The sequence below is a fragment of the Papaver somniferum genome, chromosome 1 (genome assembly GCF_003573695.1).
Source record: "Papaver somniferum cultivar HN1 chromosome 1, ASM357369v1, whole genome shotgun sequence".
Lineage (NCBI taxonomy): Eukaryota > Viridiplantae > Streptophyta > Magnoliopsida > Ranunculales > Papaveraceae > Papaver > Papaver somniferum.
The window spans coordinates 78,955,244-78,975,893 of record NC_039358.1 but is presented as its reverse complement, the minus strand read 5'-3'; the positions used below and the strand labels follow the sequence as shown (position 1 = coordinate 78,975,893).

The window sequence follows — 20,650 nt, the reverse complement described above, 5'->3', positions numbered from 1 at the left end:
GCTGCCACTTCACTAGCATCTACTATTGCAACTACTTCAATTGTTTCTCCTCCACAGGCTCCTTGTGACCCATTTATGTCACCAACTACTGCAAAGATATTGTCAACTGCTGGTATTTCAGATACTCCCTCTTCTTGTATTATTCATTCTACTACTCCAGTTATCCTAGATAATGTAGCTACATCAATGACTTCTACTGCTTCAGAGTATCCTGAGCCATCTCAGTCAGTATCTCCATCACCTGTAGCAGTTACTAATACTCATCAAATGATTACAAGAGGTAAAAACAAAATCTCCAAGAAGAAAGTGTTATCTACTAAACATGCTCTCTCAGCTACTCAGATAGCTCTTGCTCCATCTACAACACCCACATGCTTTAATCAAGCCAAAAAAATTCCACAATGGAGAATCTCTATGGTTGATGAAGTTACTGCTCACCAGAATGCTGGTACTTGGACTCTTGAAGCACCACATCCTTCTCAGAACTTGGTAGGCTGCAAGTGGGTCTTTAAGATTAAACAAAATCCAGATGGCACCATAGAAAGGTTGAAATCAAGACTAGTGGCCAAAGGGTATCATCAACAAGAAGGTTTGGATTACATTGAGACATTCAGTCCAGTTGCTAAGCCAACAACAATAAGAATTTTACTCTCTTTAGTAGTACATTTTGACTGGCATATCTCCCAACTTGACATCAGCAATGCATTTCTTCATGGGGATCTTTAAGAAGAAGTTTTTATGGTTCAACCACCTGGTTTTGTTGATCCAGAAAGACCTCATCATGTTTGCAGGCTGCACAAGTCCATCTATGGCCTTAAACAGGCACCCAGAGCATGGTATGAAAAACTTCACAATGTACTACTGTCTTATGATTTCAAATCTTCTGCAGCTGATACATCATTGTTTGTTCAGAAAGTAGGTACTAGAATTACTCTTATTTTAGTTTATGCGGATGAAATTCTCATCACTGGAAATGATCAAACATACTGTAGTGAATTCATTAAAACTCTAGGCACTCATTTTACTATCAAAGACTCAGGAGCTTTACATTATTTCTTAGGCCTTGAGGTTAAGAGAAATTCTTCTGGTATTTTCCTTTCCCAAACCAAGTATGCACTTGATCTTCTTGATAGAACAGATATGTCAGGTGCCAAGCCTTGTTCTTCACCAGTTCCAGTTGGATATAAACTCAGTGCTTCTGATGGAAAACTATTATCCAATCCCACTGAGTTCAGATCTTTAGTTGGTGCAATGCAATATCTCACATGGACAAGACCTGAGATCAGCTATGTTGTTAATCAAGTATGTCAGCATATGCAGGCTCCAACTGATGTGCATTTTATAGCTGCCAAGAGAATTTTAAGGTACATTAAAGGTACAATAGACTATGGGATACTCTTCTCCAAAGGACTGTTAGCTGTGTATGGTTTTAGTGATGCTGATTGGGCAGGTGACCCTGATACTAGAAGAAGCACTGGAGGATACTGCATTTTCTTTGGATCTAATCCAATCTCTTGTTCAAGCAAGAGACAATCTACAGTTGCTAAAAGCTCCACAGAAGCTGAGTATAGAAAGTCTTTCTCAGTCTGCTGCAGAGGTTGTTTGGTTGTGTAAACTGCTGAAGGATTTGCACATTTTACTGCCACTTCCACCTAACATTTACTGTGACAATATGAGTGCAATCTCCTTGTCCTCCAATCATGTTTTTCACAGCAGGATGAAGCATCTAACAGTGGACTTCCACTTCATCAGAGAACTTGTCCAATCTAAAGCATGTGATGTCAAGTATATTTCCACACTTCAGCAAGTTGCAGACATATTCACTAAGGGGATTGCAGGGCCAAGATTTGCTTTACTCATAGACAAGTTGAAAGTTCTTCCTCCAGCACACCTTCAACTTGAGGTGGATTTTTTTTGGCAAAGACTAAAATCGTAACCTTTCATATTCCTGATCTAGTAGTCAGATGAATATTGAGACTTATGTCTCTCATTGAAGCATGAAAACTCATGCCACAAGAACCTCTGACTGAGTATATTGTCTCTCGGAGCATACATGAATATGCAGTATCTCAACTGAGGAAACGACACATTTATTGAATACTAAGCAATTTCAGTAATCACTTTTATATAGAATTGAACGATTGGACGACTCCTAGACAACTTGCCTGCTAGTATAGAGCGATAACGTCTTCAGGATGCAACAACGTTTTCCGTGACTATATTAAAGACGTGTATAGGATCTTAATGATTGGACGACTCCTAGACAGCTTGCCTGCTAGTATTGAGTGATAACGTCTTTAGGATGCAACAACGTTTTCCCTGACTATACTAATAAATATGACGCTTGAACAAGCTCATATCACTCAATTCTCAAATAATTAATGCTCCTAGACAGCATGCCTGCTAGTATAAAGCCATCAATTAATTATTTCTAATCATTAAGTTCATTAACTGAATCCCTAGAAAATATTCTACGTTCTTCATAATATTTCACTAGTTCAATTCGTGGTTCTTCCCAGCAGAATTCCATGGGTTAGTGATAAATATTCAACGTACGGGCATCTGAGCCACTATCGAGTAAGCCCCGACCAAAATGGTGCGAGTGTACTCAGCAATGATACACTAACGGGCACCTGAATGCACGATCGAGCATTCAAAAATACGAAGGAACGATGAACTTATGCAAAATAGGAAGAAAAATAATAATAAAAAATATTAGCTAAGGCGCTAGGGGACTGCGCCCACCGTCTGGCCAGTCATGTCGTGGTCAGTCCCACGTCTGATTCTTTATTTTTATCATATTTTATTATTTTTCCTCGATCTCGTGAAAATTCCTTCATTTGAACAAAACTCCTTCGTTTTAAGGAAACTCCTCAGTTTCATGGTGTTTCCTTTGTGTCAAGGAAATAATATAAAATTATGAAAAGTGTCACGGGACCGGGTTCACTAGCTGGCCGGTCATGCCCTAGTTGTGGCCCGTCCCACACCTTGCGTTTCTTATTATTTTATTATTATTATTTCCTTCATTCCATGAAATTCCTGAATTTCATGATATTTTCTTCACATCAAGGAAAAGATATAAAATTAGGGAAAGTTTATGGGACCGGGCCACTAGCCGGCTGGCCATGCCCTAGCTATGGCCAGTCCCACACGCCCCTTATTTTATTATTTTTATTATTATTGTTTCCTTCATCACGTGGAAACTCCTTCACTTTAAGGAAACTCCTTTATTTCAATAAACTCCGTGATTTCATGATATTTCCTTCAAATCATGAAAATTGTTATACACGTGTAATTATGTTAAGAATATCTAGGGTGAATCTCGTTTATTAATGGGATGTCCTTGTGTCTAGCCCTATAAATAGAGGCTCTAATGTTTGTCTACAGTACACATTAATAGAATTTCTCTCTTTTCTTCCCTTCTATTTTATGCCTCCTTCTCTGTATTCTCTGTTTATAAGACGTTATCACGCACGTAGCTCTAATCGCCGAGCATCTAGGAGACCGAAATCATGAAAGAGAAATAAAAAGAAGTATACGTTTTGACCGATTTGGCCGATGTTCTCCTTACAGCATTAACGTGGGGAGATTCGAACAATCCTAAGCTCTTTTGATTTATTTTTTTATTGATTGTTTATTCCACAACTGACTAATGTTAATCAGTGTTTTGTTTTTGTTTATTTTTGCATGTGTTAATAATCCTTGAGGATGAGATCCAAAGTCCAAACTACATATGAGCCCTCCCTTGAAGGGTCCACTGTACCTTTCCATCAAGGATACATGATGAAGTACCAATTGGAAGTGGAGGCTATCGACCACTATACATTAAAATCCCAAAAGTATTTTATATTTTGATTATCAGTCTTTTGTTTGAGCGTTTTTTCTTTTTAAAAAATATTATGCACATTAAGTTGTATTATTATGTACGGGTGATCAATCTTTCCAAAAAAAGGAAAAAAAAAATTGATCTCCTTTCTTCTCTTATCCTTTTTCATAGAGAAAGAAAAAATAAATAAAAATCCATTGAAAGATGGTTTACAGTTTCTATTTCTTTCATGAAATTGTAATCACTAAAAATTGATATCATCGCAATTTAGCTACTTTTGCGGTAGTTAATTATATGCATGGTTGAAAAACTTACGACCAATTAATTTTGGTATTTTCGTCTATTTGATGAACATCATGTGATTTTTATGATCGGTTTTTATTTTTTCTAAAGAAACCATCTATCAACCACGAAGTGAATTTTACCTATGTGATGACTAAGTCGATATTTCTTTTTCTTTTTGTCGATGCAATTGTGGTGTATCGTATACACCAACCGGTATTGGTTTTCTCCATCAATTCTGAGGAAGGAGATGTTAAAATTGGCATTCTAAGAAATTTTAGCCACTATTTTTTTTATAGTTTGACGATAATCGTTTAAACAAACCACTACCGATTATGGTTTTATATTTCTACTAATAAACCATTGATTTCAATTTGTTATGGGAAAACCATGGATTTCTTAATAACGAAAATGATCTCTTTATTTTCTTAAAAAGAATCATATAAGCCAATTGATTTGGTTTTTCCCTATCGGTCCTAAAGGGATATATAAAATATCGTTATTATAAATATTTACAATTGCAAACACCTAGAGGAATTGCTGCATTTTTTAGAGATATTGAGCATTTTTTTTCTCATGGTAAATCTCCAAAATTTTAAAATAGTTCCACTTGTAGTTGGAATTGGACACTAGATATCAAAGGATGCGCACCCAGCTTGTTAGCCAAAATCATTAGTCCTTGTGGTGACTATATTGGTCTTGATTTTTTTTCATGATATATAGTGTCCATAATTTTATTCTAAGGTGAATGATTATTTTTTCAGGCCCGTAAGATCACCATTTTTATTTATTTGGAGAATTTACATATTTTACATGCTTTTGTACTGATTAATTTCGGGTTCCAAACATATCCATGGTTGCAGATAATAATATGTCAATCAACAAAAAAAATTTCATGTCGATGACGTATTCCATAATGAGTATATGTCTCGAATTGATCGGAATTCGTTTATTGACATTATGTGCTCATTTCCTTCTGCTTTGTTAATCATTCCGTAGGAGGCCCGGAGGTCTGAAAGAACTCATATGTCCTACATGTGAGGGATAAAGTGACTCACTTGCTTAGAGTGAGGGACTCGAGCGTATATATGATGAAAATATTTTCTTTCGTATATATGATGAAAATATTTCCGCCATGATCAGGGGGAGACTATATACTACCAGCAAAATTTGGTGTTAATTAACTTGAAAGTTATATTAATTTCTCTCCCATCACGATCAAATCGATTAAGGCTGTCATTATATGATCGGCGTGAAATTTCTCGTTTTGCTTTCATATAAGCTTTTGCCTCTTAAGAGGAAATCCAATCACATATAGCAACAAGTAGTGTTTTACAAGAGGCTACAGATAGTACTCCAATTGAGTCTATCAAAACATGATCCACATTCCTATAGTTCATATCTCCTCAATGGAAGATTAGGAGATTATAATGCCCGCGGGCGCTGGTACCAGTAAATTTGGTTTTTTCAAAGTATGCATACATTGGAAATTGTGTGAGATCAAATATTCATTTAAAGTAGCCACTACAAATAAATGGTGGTCTTGAACCCCTCTGCAGAGGAACATTAACTGTGTGATTGGTTGGCATGTAATCCAAATTAGATTGGATTATTATAATTTCTCAATTGACACAATATAAGGATCCTATCTAGACTTGACACCTCAAAATTGTCAAGCCTGAAAATTACAGGCTGGTGTTAGTCATATTGCATATTAAGAGAAATATATCGTTTTAAGAGCGATTTGGGGTTATATGTTCAAACCCTAGGATTGGTTCATTAACATTTTGTTCTTCTTATAGGATGCATTTGCGTGGTAGTCTTGAAGGACTCGTATTGCATTCACACAACATGTGGTTGGAGAATATTATCGAATTTGTAATCCTTGGTGGATTAAAGTTATATTCAGGCAGCCAACTGACTCGCTTACGTCAGATTTAACAATCCTTTGTGTTTTTAGAAATTTGGTACAAAACCAAAAATCCACGCTTTAGCAACATAGATTCTATTTTCTTTCTTTCTTTATTAATTAAATCTGCAGTTAGAATTATGCTAGCTTAAACTCGTCTTTGAGATAGACTAGAGTTATGATTTTGATGCTCATTTTCTGTAAAACTCATATGGTTGAGTTAGCATCTATAAATCGTCAAAAGTTATACTCTTTTCCTTCGTTTCAGGTTTTGTCCCATGTGGTTTTCTAGACAAGGTTTTAATGAGGCAACATCTCCTTGACATTTATTTTATTTATCTGTTCAAAATGTTGATATTTGTGCTCTTTTTCCTTGGTCCAAGTTTTTTCCCATTGGGTTTTACTGGCAAGGTTTTAGTGAGGCAATTTAATTCAACATGATGGTCATCCAAGGGGGAGCCGTATCAATTTTGGTTGTTTAGTGGATGCCCACATTTGATTAAACCAAATCAACTTAATCACTCCTAAGATTTTGGATTTCCTTCCCACAAATACGATTTTTGTTTACGTATGATGAGGTATTCATATCTTGGCACTTTGATTGAAGAAACTATATCAAATATTTCTGTGAATCATCACCAAGAAATTAGCAATCCATGAAACAAGTACTTAATGTATTTGAAGAAGCATGAAGACTCGAGAATACTATCATTAGAAGACTAACACAAAATAAGACTTCATCAACTTGAAAGCATTCTTATCTCCAGCATTCAAGAAATTCGTTCACCGAAATTGGGAAGTCACGACTCAAAGATTTGCAAGCCAAGAATTTACTGAAGTACTCATCAGGGGGAGCACCATCACATAAGGTGCATTCTGTTTGACTTATCACGTTGTGCTCTTTTTCCTTCATCGAGGTTTTTCCCACTGGGTTTTCCTTGTCAAGGTTTTAATGAGGCGACAGTTGTGTGTCGAAATCTTTTCTAAGTTTTGTTAATTGTACTCTTTTCCCTTCAATCAGGTTTTGTCCTTTTGGAATTTCCTGTAAAGGTTTTAACGAGGCAATTAGCTTAGACACAATGTCATCAGGGGGAGTGTTATAAACGTGTAATTATGTTAAGAATATCTAGGGTGAATCTCGTTTATTAATGGGATGCCCTTGTGTCTAGCCCTATAAATAGAGGCTCTAATGTTTGTCTACAATACACATTAATAGAATTTCTCTATCTCTTCTTCCCCTCTACTTTGTGCCTCCTTCTCTGTATTCTCTATTTATAAGAAAAATAAAATAAAATTAGGAAAAGTGTCATGGGACCGGGCTTACTGGCCGGTCGGCCATGCCTTAGCCATAGTCGGTCCCACACTTCATGATTCCTTATTTTATTATTATTATTTCCTTCATCTTATGAAGTTTCCTCAGTTTCAGCAAAACCCTGATTTCTTCATATTTTCTCGAATAATTGCTCAAATGCACACTAGGAAATATCAAAATTCTGAGGATTGAGGGACGGACATTATGGTGACATGAGCATATTACCTTGACCGACCAAGGTTGTCTCTTTGGCTTGCAAGAGACCAGTCCCACATATTTTCATCATTTGACCTAATTTGTTTACAATAGGTTCAAACTCTTCCAAACAACTTGGAACTTCATCAAACGATCGTTAGCCGGTCCCACGACCAACCAGGGTCGGTTCCATGATCCCTTGGTCGGTCCTTCACCTCTTCATAATTAGGATTTATTGCCTAACGCATCATTCTAATAAATGATTAAACCAGCATTTAATCATATTTTCACCAATTTGTCTGTAGTTGCAGGAAATCCTACACTACACCCCTCACAAGATTTCATTAACATTCAACTCATTTTTGGATTAACAATCTTACTTTTATTGATGAACCTTTGAACAATCTTACAAGAAAAGATAAAGGAATCAAAAATAACCACTGCTCTAGATTTTCTCTCTCCTATTTACTTGCTTCTTACTCAAAAAGATCTCTCTCTCTCTCTTTTCTTTACAACTGAATGACTATTTATAGGGAAATACATAGTGGATGACAGCTAATATGTCCTTTATTTTCGGATATGGTTTGCGGCATTCTCGCAACCTTACAAATACCAATCTCGCAAACTTCCTTATTTTCGCAGGATCGTCACACTTTTCTCATGATTTGGTTGATGTCGTTTATTATGTCGTTTCTGAAGTTGTTCTGTGACATTGTCGTGTTGTGTTGTTAATAATTTCGCTGAGACATTATTGCTGCGAGATTCTGATCCTACATTGTTTTCAAGAGACTTTGGTATTTGCTCACTCGAGCATCTCGGCGCTACATGGTCGACCCATCATCCCATGTATCCGGTCTCTCCTTCACTCCGTGGTTGATTTTCAATAAATCATCAATTAATCAGCAATTGATCAAAATTAGGGTTTCGAATCCAAGGTTCATAATTCCAGATTCAAACACTGATAACTTTATGTTGATCCCATAATCAACACTTTAATTATTATACTCAGTCTAGTCGCCAGTATCTTAAATTAATATTTTATTTGGTCCCGCTACCAATAATTCGTCAAACGAGCAATATTTGCTCAGACCAAGGAATATTTATTCAACTATCAATATTCAATAATTCATCAAATGAGCAATATTTGCTCTATACAATTATATTTCTGTCTCAGCAGACATATTCAATTCATGAGTACTATAACATTTGCAAATCACGTTCGACTCAGCAATGCAAAGACTCGTCGTCTCATAAAGTCAACAACTGACTAACTAAATACACGTCTGCCCTGCAGACTCCACGATCACGAGACATCAATCATGTCATATGGAGGATATCAACTAGGGTTTTGGTCTGGCGGTCTACGGCACGTGTGTTCATACACATGATGAGAATGTGAGCAAGTTGTGCAAGCAGTTAGAGGAGTTAGCAAAGTAGTGGGTAGAAAATCAACCAAGTCTCCGCACGATGAGCAACTGGTTTTGACACGATTTCCACTTCCTCACTCTTTGACTCCAGCAACTGTCACATTTCATGGGATCAAGGTGTCTACAATTCTTGCAATATAAATAAGTCTCTGAATTGTAATTGAAACGACGGACAATCTCTCGTCAAAAAGACAACAAGAGAATAAGAACTCAACATCTAAGAAATTACTCTCAACAGAGCAAAATTTAATCAATCAGAACTTATATTATTTCTTCATGCAGAATACACAACACACCTACAATCTTCGATCACCATTGATCTCACACATTTCTCAGCTTCCCTCCTACAGATCGACCCATCCTCTCTTGTGACCGAATTGACTCTGGAACGGCCATTGTCTTGGTTTAGGCCGGAGTCCTACAGATTGATCTCTCGAATTCAAAGTACTCTTTTTTTGCAGTGCATTTGTGTGAGGTTAGACAGTTCGCTCGGTTCAAGGATTTTCCTCCGCACGGTCGTCTCCTTAATTCCTTAAAATCCAGCAACTCGTTTTTCCCCATCTACATCTTTTTCCAGTCATCATTGCTTTGCTGTCATTTTATAGTTGTCAAATTCTTATTGGTCCAAAATGTAGTCACAACATTTATGGTGTCTGAAAGGTCCCTTAAATACTGAGTCTAGTTTTAAAGAGTCTGTAAAAAATGACAATTGATTGATCAATTGCAAACCCTTGTTCACTGAATCTTTAGTAATGAAATAATCTGGTCTACTAATATACATGAAACTCTAGTATTAGAGACTGATCATCATATTGTGATCAAAGTGTCAAGGAACAATATAGTGATAGTTATGAATGCTTTATATTGGTATATTGAATTACGAAGTATAATGCTTATCTTTTGAACTTTGTAATTGCGACATCGACATAATACTCGTTACTAGATTGTGTAGTGTATAGGTTTGGTTTCATGCCTAGAAAACTATCTTTAATTACATAAGTTTAATGAAGTAGACGTACGAACTTGTTTCTTAGTTGAAAATAAATCAATGGGATTGAAGGTCTAGTTTTCATTGAAGATATTAAGGTTGGATCGATCCTAACCTATATAGGAAATCAAGGTAAAATCAGTCCTAACTTATCTTCGGAGTCAAGGTACCTTATCTTCGGAGTCAAGGTAGAATCGATCCTAACTTACGTCGGGATTCAAGGTAGTTACGGTCCCAATAGGAAAAACTGATTTTCACAATCACGTACACTTAAGGGTTTGTGTGATTTGGAAACTGGGTTTGCAAAATAGGAAAGTTCAAGATGTCGACATAATGAGTAACCTGAACATGAGTTGAAATATTATTTATTAATTGTTCAAAGATATTCCTTGATACTCAATGTGAGATCCCAAACCGAAATGGTTGAGAATCTTTTGAGATTTTCGAACGAATATGTTTTTGTTTTACCATCAAGCAAAACATATTTATGGAAAGATATATTAGCTAAGTGCTAGATAATGTTGAGTTGTCCAAAACCAAATTTAGGTGCTTTATTTCATATCTTGAGAATAGTTTCGGTTATGGAAATTCCTTGGTTTCCAAACTACATTGCTCTACAAATAGTGAAGTTTGTTCTTTTTACAAACTTATCATGAGGAAGGAACTTCATTTCGTAGTCACTGTTGTAGCCAACTAATAGTATTACTTGTAATACTATCTTGGAGAGGAGAGTAACCTAATAGCCAAAATCTCCTACGTCCGCTAGTTTAAAGACTTCTTTTGGGATCCAAAAGCGTCTAATAGCTAGAGCATTGATGAGAAAATAGAATTGCATTGTTATTTTAGTTTATGATTATTGATTTAATTGGCTAACGGTTGTTAACTCTTGATTGCACCTAGTTTGATTATTCTTGAGATCCTTCTCTTCTGACATAAGGTCACTCAAACTAGATCAAGAGATTAGCGGTAGTTCGCATCAGATTTTAGATCTGATGTTAATTTGTGATCATCCATTGTTCATATATTATGTTGTGTGCGTGATACATCATAAGTTAGAATCAAGTTTGTCATTGTGCAGGTACAGAAGACTATTGAAGATTTGAAGACAAGAAGATTTTCTTATTGGTTTCCTATATTTTTTATTTGCTTCGTGCACAATCTTGATCGATTGGGATCCGACTAGATATAATTTATCTTTTGATAGATTTGTTATTGCTAGTCGTATTTAGATCGACAAGCTATCATTTGGTGGTACTCTTCAGTATCCAAATATGGTAGTTCTGTTTGACTTGATCTAGTGAGCATAAGAAACCCTAAAGCTCTAAAGACCCCCTTAGGCTGAGCATAAGAAACCTCTGAAGATCATGAGTTTCTATGATTCCTTGAAGATACTGAGCTTCAGACTCATCCTGAGTAGCTTTTCTTGCAGGCGCTTTCCTGAAAAGAAAAACTCTAAAATCAGAGTTGCGAAGAAGAAGAAAACAGAATCAATAAAACAATCATAAAAAATCCCAACATGTGAGCAGATGAGAAATATCTTTGATGATGAGCCATTGATTAAGTATGATGAAAGCAGAGTGGATTTCACAACAGAAAGCAAGAGAGAATTTAATGAAAGAACACACGATTTTTGAAGAAAATAAGAGAGAATTAACAGAGAAAGTTCTTCAGAGATTTCAGAATAATGCTCAGAGAAGAATAAGAGTTGGAGAAAGTATTACGCAGAATTTAATGAGGATCCCTTATAAAGGAAACAAATCCAAACTAAAAGAATGTAAACCAACTATAGCAGGTGAAAAGGTAATAAAGCAGTAAAGAATAGAGTAACCTTCCAAACTAGAATAAAAGCTATTACAAATATCCTTTTAAAGGTCGCGAGGGGGATTTGTGTCGATACTCAACTAAACAATTGAAGGTATTTATAAACTGTAATCTTTATTATAGTTTGCAAATCTATGATTTCTTTCTGTTACCGGTGAAATTGAAGGAAATTTCCATTTAAAGGAGTGGTTACTAATTCCATTGGCCCGTGCATCGAACTCTATTAATTCTTATAGAATAACGGCAAAGAAAAAAGGATAACCCTCTTCTGTCATGTTGATCAAACTTGATTGAATAACACTACCCAAGATAATTTCTTGAGACCGGCCTTGTAATTAAAACTTGCCATATTATACTTGACAATTGTCAAGTTTCACTGCCAATTTTTTTTTTTGCATAGCAATATGGCATTTTAAGCATTTTTCAAATATACCAATAACCATTGTGCTTGAAATTATATGCGTATATAACCACTATGAATGATCTGTATTGATCCCTGTACCTTGACGACTATTATTATAGAGTCGGAATTCAGAATAATAATAGACGAATAACTAGAAAACAGAAAAACAAAATAAACCATATTCGAAGAAATATATCTTCTCTAGATTATGAATAAGAAAACTATTACAATTCTCTATTTGTTACACTCACAATCTCTCTAAACAGTGGATCAACCTTAAACTGTTTGCTAAGATTGGTTTTGCAATAATCAAATGCCTCACAAACTTCTCTCTAGGTGTGCGTGTTAAACCTCCTTTTCTAGGGGTAAAACCACACTCTCTAGATTGTCTTAGCTATGAGCTAAAAATCTCTATTTATATCTTTAATGGTTTCCCAAAACCTTTTTCGGGAAATTAGGCTCAGGCCCAACCCATGGATAACCCATGATATGAGGCCCCTAGATAAAAGAGTTTTATTAGTAGGCCCTGAATTAAAAAATAAATTTAATAAAAGCGAAAAGACTAAATTAGCCTCAAGTATATAAGAGGCGTCACCTACCTTTCTCTCGTTCAGACGCCATTATTTCATTTCCAAGGAGAGAGAAAACAAATCTCACTCACCTGAAACAGAAAGAAATCTAGAAAAAAACCCAAAAAATCAAGAAATCTTCCTGAAATCTGTTCCAAAACAAAGATCGAGATCAAAAACTATTCATCATTTGCTAACCCCTAAATCAGAGAAACAGATCGAAAAAGTTTCAGATTCAAAAACCAAAAAAAATCAAAAGAAACAGTTTCAGATTCAGTTTCAGATTCAAAACCTAAATCGCCGTTGTTACTGATTCTTGTTGATGAAATACTCCGACGATTAATCACTAGGTAAGTTTTGATTTGAAGCTGTTAGTTTTGATTCCTGTTGTTACTGATTCGTGGGTCGAAAATTTCTGAACTAGGGTTTGTAATGAGATTACAACAAACATAACTCATTCTGACTGATAATTTTACAGATCGGAGAAGGAGAACAATCGTTTGTGCATAAAATCCATGAAATAACTGATTAAATAGAAACAAAGGTAAGTCATGGATGTGATATAACTGATTGATTTAGTGGATTTCATTTCTAAGATGTTACTGTTTGAAAACCCTAGAAACTCTAAGTTGAATTGCAATCAACTAACTTGATTTTATTACTACATCAACTGCAGATTCGGAATCAAATTTCTTTTGGAATAAAAATGGTGAAAGGAAAAATGAATCCCCCTAGAAAAGATGATACAATTACAGGTACTAAGTTGTGAAAACTATTGTTGTCATGGTCTCATGTTTATTTATCATATAATGCTTGTGAATATGTAATTACACAGACAAGGACATGTGTAACTATAAGTTACACACTCAAAATGTAACCACTGACTGTGTTGTGGTTTGTATATTGATTGTGTAACTTATAGTTACACATACCAAGTGAGCCTGTCACCACTGACTTGCCTAGGGATGTGTAACTAGTAGTTGCACATAAAAAATTGGTTGTGTTTAGGATGTGTAACTTGTAGTTACACATAGAAAATTGGTTGTGTAAATTAAAGTTACTCATTAATATGCATGTGTAAGTTAAAGTTACGCCTTGTAGAATGTCTAGGATTGAGTGTGTAACTTGTAGTTAAAATCTACTAACTGAAGAAATTTAAAAGTTTCTAATGTAAGTGATGCTTTTGAATGTATAACTACGCAAACAAGGGCCTGTGTAACTTTAAGTTACACATTCAAAATCTCACCACTATGTTGTGGTTTGTATATTGAGTGTGTAACTTGTAGTTACACATACAAATGAGCCTTGCAGAAGTGGCTGTGTAACTTGTAGTTACACATCTTAACTGTGAGTTACACATTCAAGATGTTACCAATGACTTGCAAAGTGGCTGTGTAACTATAAGATACACATTGAAAATCTAATCACTGACTTGCCAATTGACTGTGTAACTACAAGTTACACATGCATAATAACATAACTGATTTGGCAATTTCCTAGATAACTAAAAGTTACACATGCAAAAATATAACCTATGACTGTATTGTGTTTGTAAATTATAGTTGGACATAAAAAAATGACCCCTTTAAACCTTCATATGCATGTAAGTTAAGGTTACACAACACGGAATAGAATGATTCAGTTTGTGTACTTGGCAAATACACATAGTTTGTAACATGATTTTCATTTTGTAGTTAAAAACGAGTGTATTTGATAAGTACACAACATACTGACTCATGCTATTTTTGTGTGTGATGTGTACAGGAAACCTAAGGCAGTCGTTGAATGCAGTAAAGGATTTAGTAAAGGTGATAAAGCCTATAGGACTGACTGATAGGGCTCATAGATATCTTAGGAGAGCTGCTTACGGAGAACTCGTAATGATGTATTACGATGACTATGATACAACTGTACCAACTACAACAAGACAGATAACTACCAACAAACACGGCGTCTTGAAGCTCTTGAACTGCTTTGACATGGATTGTGAGACACCATGTTCATTCAAGTTTGTTGATGATAAGATTATAGAGTCTACACCGGCAAAGCTGGCTGGTATATTTTGCATGCAGAGGATTGGAAGCAGAAAGGGTCAGAAGCTGTTAAAGTACTATTGTCCTAGTGATTTGACTGACAATGTTTTATACAGCAAATACTTCACCGATATCAAATCTACAAAGCATCAGACGACGGTGACTAAGACAAACATTTTAGAGAAGATAAAACAACTTATGGCAAAAAGGAGAAAAAGTGGGAAAAGAAAGAAAGTTGATGAAAAGGATCTAGTTGTGCCTGATAGGTCTTTATCTTTGCTGTGTATTGTTTTTTGGCGACAAAAATGCCAATGGAGTGAACGCGAAATATCTTAGTATCGTTGAAACTTATGATACGGTGCTCAAGGTGTCGTGGCCTGATTTAATACACGAGCACTTGTTTGAAGAGATTCATACTAATCTTAGTTGTTTGTCAAATGTGAAGGCTTGTGTGCAATACCTACTGGTAAAAAGCTTGTGTGTAATTTCTATTCCAGCAGTTTTAGTGTTACGTGATGGATATTTTTGTTCAATCGACTAATTAAAATTTATATGTTGCAGTTATTGTTTGCTGAACACACGCCAGCAGGATTAATCCCGAAAGTTGAGAACCACGAGGAAGATATCCCGAGGGTTGGGAGATGGGATATATACCAGATTTCTGATTACATTTGGAAAACAGACATGACACAGTTTTCGGTAAGTGTTATATGTCAGTTGGTTTAGGTTTTGTAAATTTATGGTAATGTAATTTAGATAAAACTTTGATGTAATCAAAATTGTCATGTGTAGCTATAAGTTACACATTTAAATGTGCTTGTGTAATTTATAGTTACACATGCAAAAGATAACACAAGTGAATGCAACTATAGGTTATGTAACATATATATCCTGTTTGTATATATATCCTGTGCTTATGTAACTATAGGTTACACATTTTATATGTATATCCACTTTACATTAGATATATGTGTAACCTTTAGTTACACATATCCACTTTACATTAGATATATCTAATGTGCTTATGTAACTATAGGTTACACATATAAAATGTGCTTATGTAACTTTAAGTTACACATACAACCGAAAAATGTATATTTAGAATGTTCAACTGTTTTTTGCAATCTCTTTTTAACCTCTCCATCTGTTAATTGCAGCCAACTCCTAGCTTTGTGGCTGAGTTTTCACAGCTTGAGAAGCAGCTGGGTATATCAACCGTGGTACCCAGCAAGGACGACCTGCAAAGTTGGCTGAAAGCGCAAACTATTGAGAATAGCCATCTGAAAGAGCAACTGCAAGAAAAGCAAGCAATGCTTAAAGCAGTGTATGCAATTGCAAGAGAAGGGATATCAGAAGGGGACCTTTCAGGAACAGCGGAATTCAAGGTTCACAAATTTAGTTGCCAAATTATGCAAGCAATGGGTATTGATCCTTACAAAGTGACCCAGGAAGAGTTTATGCAACATGAAGATGATGTACATGGAGGTACTGAGCATGGAGCTACTGAGCATGAAGAAGAGAGTTACAATTAGTTGAGACAGAGCAACAAGGAGATGGAAGTACTGAGCAAGAGAAAGAGAAAGATGACGCGGAAACTTCCTTCCATGAAGAATGTAAGTAGTTGTTCATTTTTAATATGCTTCTTTAACTTGATAGAGGTACCCAATTAGTTGACACTAAGGTCTTTGAACCTTTTTAATTTCATATTTTACTTGTTCATTTTTAACTTGCTTGTTTAACTTGATTAGACTTAATAAATGTTGAGTAAACTGATCATATGGATGTGTAATCCCTAGTTACACATGCCACATGCATGTGTAACTTCTGGTTACACTAGTTAGATGCATGTGTAACTCCATGTTACACTAGGTATCCATGCCATATTCATGTGTAACATGAAGTTACACATATTAGTTATCCAAGCCAGTCGATTACACATGATATATTCTTCTTGAAATTTTATTAAAAAAATTTAACATCATCATCATCATCCTAATTCTCGTTTCAATACTTGTGCAGTTCCATGTATGAGCCTTGCAGCTGGAAATACGCCAACAATTCTGCAAGCTCAAACTGCTGCAGAGGGGCACAAAAGACCACTCAGGACATATAGTTCGAGTATGAAGAGTGTGACAACTTGCAAGACTCCACCAAAGAAAAGGCCTGTCGCAAAGCAAAAGCCCACTCCTACAAATAATGTTGATGAGGAGCAGAAGAAAGATGTTGAAGAGACACCTGTTACGGATGAGGCACAGAAGAAAGCTGCAGATGGTGGAGTTGTGGATGGGGCAGGTGATGATGTAGCTGCAAAAGCCGTAGGTGATGATGTTACTGCAAAAGTCAATGAGGATACACCTGCAACTGTTGGTGACGGTTTGGTTATGACTGCTCCAACTCAGCCAACTCCTGGAACTTTTGATGACAGTTCTGCTTCAACACAGTTTGAGGACTCCATGGTGATAACTGCTACAACACCGCAAACACAGCCTGACAATGCTCAGACCTACAGGTTGGTGCAACTAGGAGCTAACCCCGATGATATGACGAATGTTGAAGTGAGTGAAATGATAGATGAGATCGTCAGCAACATTAACAAAACTGAACATGGACCCGCAGTGACGGAGAATGCAGAACCTACCTCAACTGGTAACCACTCTTCCGTTCTATGTTTTGTTTGTAATGGAAGTGTAACTTCAAGTTACACATTGTAAAAGGCATGTGTAGCTTGAGGTTACATACAGTGTGTTTTGTTTGTAATGGAAGTGTAACTTCAAGTTACACATTGTAAAAGGCATGTGTAGCTTGAGGTTACATACAGTACATTATTATTTTGGCTTGTGTAACTTTAAGTTACATACATGTGCTAATTTTACTGAGATTCTGCCTATATTTGTTTGCGCAGCTACAACGCAGGAAAACGTTTTTAGCCTTGGATTAGAAAAAACTCCAAAACCTGCAGGAGAGTTACTGAAGGAAGCTGCGAATACAATAAGAGAAAGGCAACCATCATTCATACAACAACGTGTGCTGAGGAATAGAAAAATCCCAACACAAGATCTGAAACAATATCAAAGAAATTCAAAGAGGATTAAGACAGCTAATGAAGAAGAAATGGCCGCAGTTCCAGAAGTAGAAGAAGATAGAATGGCTGAGGTTGCTGAAGAAGATGATGGAACAATGAGAAACGATGTGAAAGGTTCAGAAGTTATCGAAAGGCTGGAAGGCGAGAAAAAGAATAAAGTGCTTGAATATTTCAATACTCATCCGAAAACGTAAGTAGCTTGACTCCAAGTAGGCTTGATTCTGTTATTGATTGTTGTATTTTACTACTTGATTCTGTTATCTTGATTGATAATAGTTTACTTCTTTGTAATGCAGAGACATTACTTGGATGGAACGCAAAGAAGATGGTAGCGAGCTGTTTGATATATCTGGAGAACTAATGATACAGCTTACAAAGAAAGAATCCTTCTTGGAGTCAGAATTCATCGACTTCTACATTAGCAGATTGAGGACGAAGATGAACTCTAACAGCAAGTATGACAAGGCGATATTCCTGTCGCCAAAAGCATACGTAAGTACTTCGATATATTTAAAATCTTATTGCATTTATAATGTGTAGTATATGTTGTAAGATTATGATAACATACTCAAGATTTTTTTCCAGTGTAAAACCCAAGGCCCTATGTGTAACTTCTGTTTACATAATCACTTGTTCATTTGTAACTTTTGATTAAAAATGTGAGTTTGACATTCCAAATGGTTTTTGCAGATCTCTTACTTGAAGGATTACGAAGAATTCAAGAAATTTTGGATTCCGAAGCTTGCGAAGGAGTATGTCAAGTACAAGAACGATGCAGTCAGACTTTTCGCCCCAATGTGCAACAACAACACACACTACAAACTGCTGGAGTATGACTTGAGGAGCTCTAATCCTTGGTCCTACATGAACTCGTCAAACGTTAAGGAACTCAAGGGTGAACACCTTCTTCAAGCCAAGAAATATGCATTTGCAATTACTACAGAACTGAGACTCCGCTGTCCTTTTGCTCTTGGGATGAATGAAAATGCCAAGAATCTCAATGCGCCCCCACAAGGTACAATTCCTGACTGTCTTCCATGTGTATGCAATTACATGAAGATCAGGATGAAGAATAAACCACTTGACAAAAAATTAACCTCAACTATGATGCTATGGTGGACTGACAAGCTGAACCGCATGAGAGGAAGCATGCTATACAAGATTCTTTCGGATCCATCTAGAGATGTGTAAAGCAGTCATTAGGATTAGAAAAAATTCTATACTCGCAAATATGTTGTTAGCCACAAACAGATGTTAGACTTGGAAAATATGTTGTTAGAAACTTTTAAATTTCGTCAGTTAGTAGATTTTAGCAGTTCTTAGTTTTGCAAAATATTTTTGGGTTGAAATTCTTTGAATTAAAAACTTTTATCTTGTTAGAACTACTACTGCTGTGTGTACAGGTTTCAGAAAGTATGCAACAGGTTAAGTAACTACACATCTTAATTTGATGCAGAAAGTGTAACCTGAGTTTACATATACATTTATCATGTGTAAGCTAATGTTACACATCCATATATTTGAGTGTAAACTGAAGTTACACAAGCCATTGATCGGATTGCCCAATAAATCAAAATAAAGTTACACCAGCATTTATCATGTGTAAGCTAATGTTACACATGCATCACAGCAGTGTAACTTCCGGTTACACATCCATATATTTGAGTGTAAACAAAAGTTACAGAAAGCATTTGACCACTGATCAGACGTATACAATAAATCAAAAATAGAATAAAATGCATTTCAACTGTGAACTGACAAAATATAAAATCTGAATGAATCATCCTTACACATAATCAACGTTGAAGAAAAATAAAAACGTTTGGTCCATGAAAACCAACATGAAGAAAACTAAAAAAACAAATAATCAAAGATAAATAACAATCAAATCATTAGTTGCAGAAATGAATTTTGTTAGGCTCAAGCTAGTGGGGTGTGAACTTCCGAGGATTCCTGCAACCTGCCTTGTTGTGACCTGTTTCCTTGCAGTTGCTGCAATGAACTTTCCTCTTCACCTTCTTCTCGTGTTTACTTATAATCCTTTTCCCTGGTGGTCTACCTGGTTGCTTCTTCACGGTAGGTGGGTTGACGGTGTCGTCTGGATGATATTCAACAGGCCTGTTGTAGTTGGGAATCGGCTGGATGGCATGCATATAAGTCTTCCTAAAATAGTCGCTTGTAAAATACGGTGAAATGAAATCAATAGCCTCACGTTTAATCTTGCGTATGGCTGCAAGAGCATGAGCACAAGGAAAACCATATACGCGCCACCTGGAAGAAAACAAAAAACAAATCAAAAATCAGTTAGTTGCACATACAAATCATAAAACACTCAAAATTAGCTAGCTACAGGTGCATGTACAGGATGTGTATCTTTAAGTTACACTTGCAAAATAAATTTGTAACTATTATTAACACATGCATATATCTAATGTAAAGTGGATATACACATTCTTAAAAAAAAGAACATACAAAGAGAAGAAAAAAGCATAAGAAACCAAACCTTTGACAGGTGCAAGTCTCGTGTTCGAGGTCCACCATGTGAGACCTTTCACTAATAACTTCAAACACGGTAGGACTAGCAACCAATACTTCCCAAGCCAAACCTTCATCTTGAAGAGCCACAAGCTTTTCTTCATACTCAGGGGTTAATGGAGTCATCATATTAGCACCAATTTCACGACGCTCCGCCATCAAACACATTATTTTCCTCCTAATCTGAAAAGGAGAAAAAAACTCATCAATGCATAAAGTGACAAAACATGAAATAAAAAGACAACAAAACAACAAAACACACACACAA

The 20,650-nt window shown here is 35.9% G+C and overlaps 1 protein-coding gene across 1 annotated transcript; it reads left to right on the top strand.

The window, feature by feature from the left end:
* The first annotated feature begins 14,308 nt into the window (after positions 1–14,308).
* On the top strand, positions 14,309–18,179 carry LOC113340553. Its single transcript, XM_026585706.1, has 9 exons — positions 14,309–14,335; positions 14,805–14,924; positions 15,133–15,231; positions 15,327–15,464; positions 15,956–16,176; positions 16,281–16,378; positions 16,785–17,411; positions 17,668–17,789; positions 18,144–18,179. Exons 1-9 carry the CDS (start codon positions 14,309–14,311, stop codon positions 18,177–18,179), a joined length of 1,488 nt encoding a protein of 495 aa, XP_026441491.1.
* The last annotated feature ends 2,471 nt before the right edge of the window (positions 18,180–20,650 follow it).

What these genes read in the sequence shown, in the direction of transcription:
- LOC113340553 (XM_026585706.1), top strand. Translation starts at nt 14,309, where the DNA reads ATGACCCCTTTAAACCTTCATATGCAT. An exon ending in CTTGTGTGCAATACCTACTG is followed by an intron (nt 15,232 to 15,326) that starts GTAAAAAGCTTG and finishes TATATGTTGCAG; the next exon opens with TTATTGTTTGCTGAACACAC. An exon ending in CAGACATGACACAGTTTTCG is followed by an intron (nt 15,465 to 15,955) that starts GTAAGTGTTATA and finishes GAGTTTTCACAG; the next exon opens with CTTGAGAAGCAGCTGGGTAT.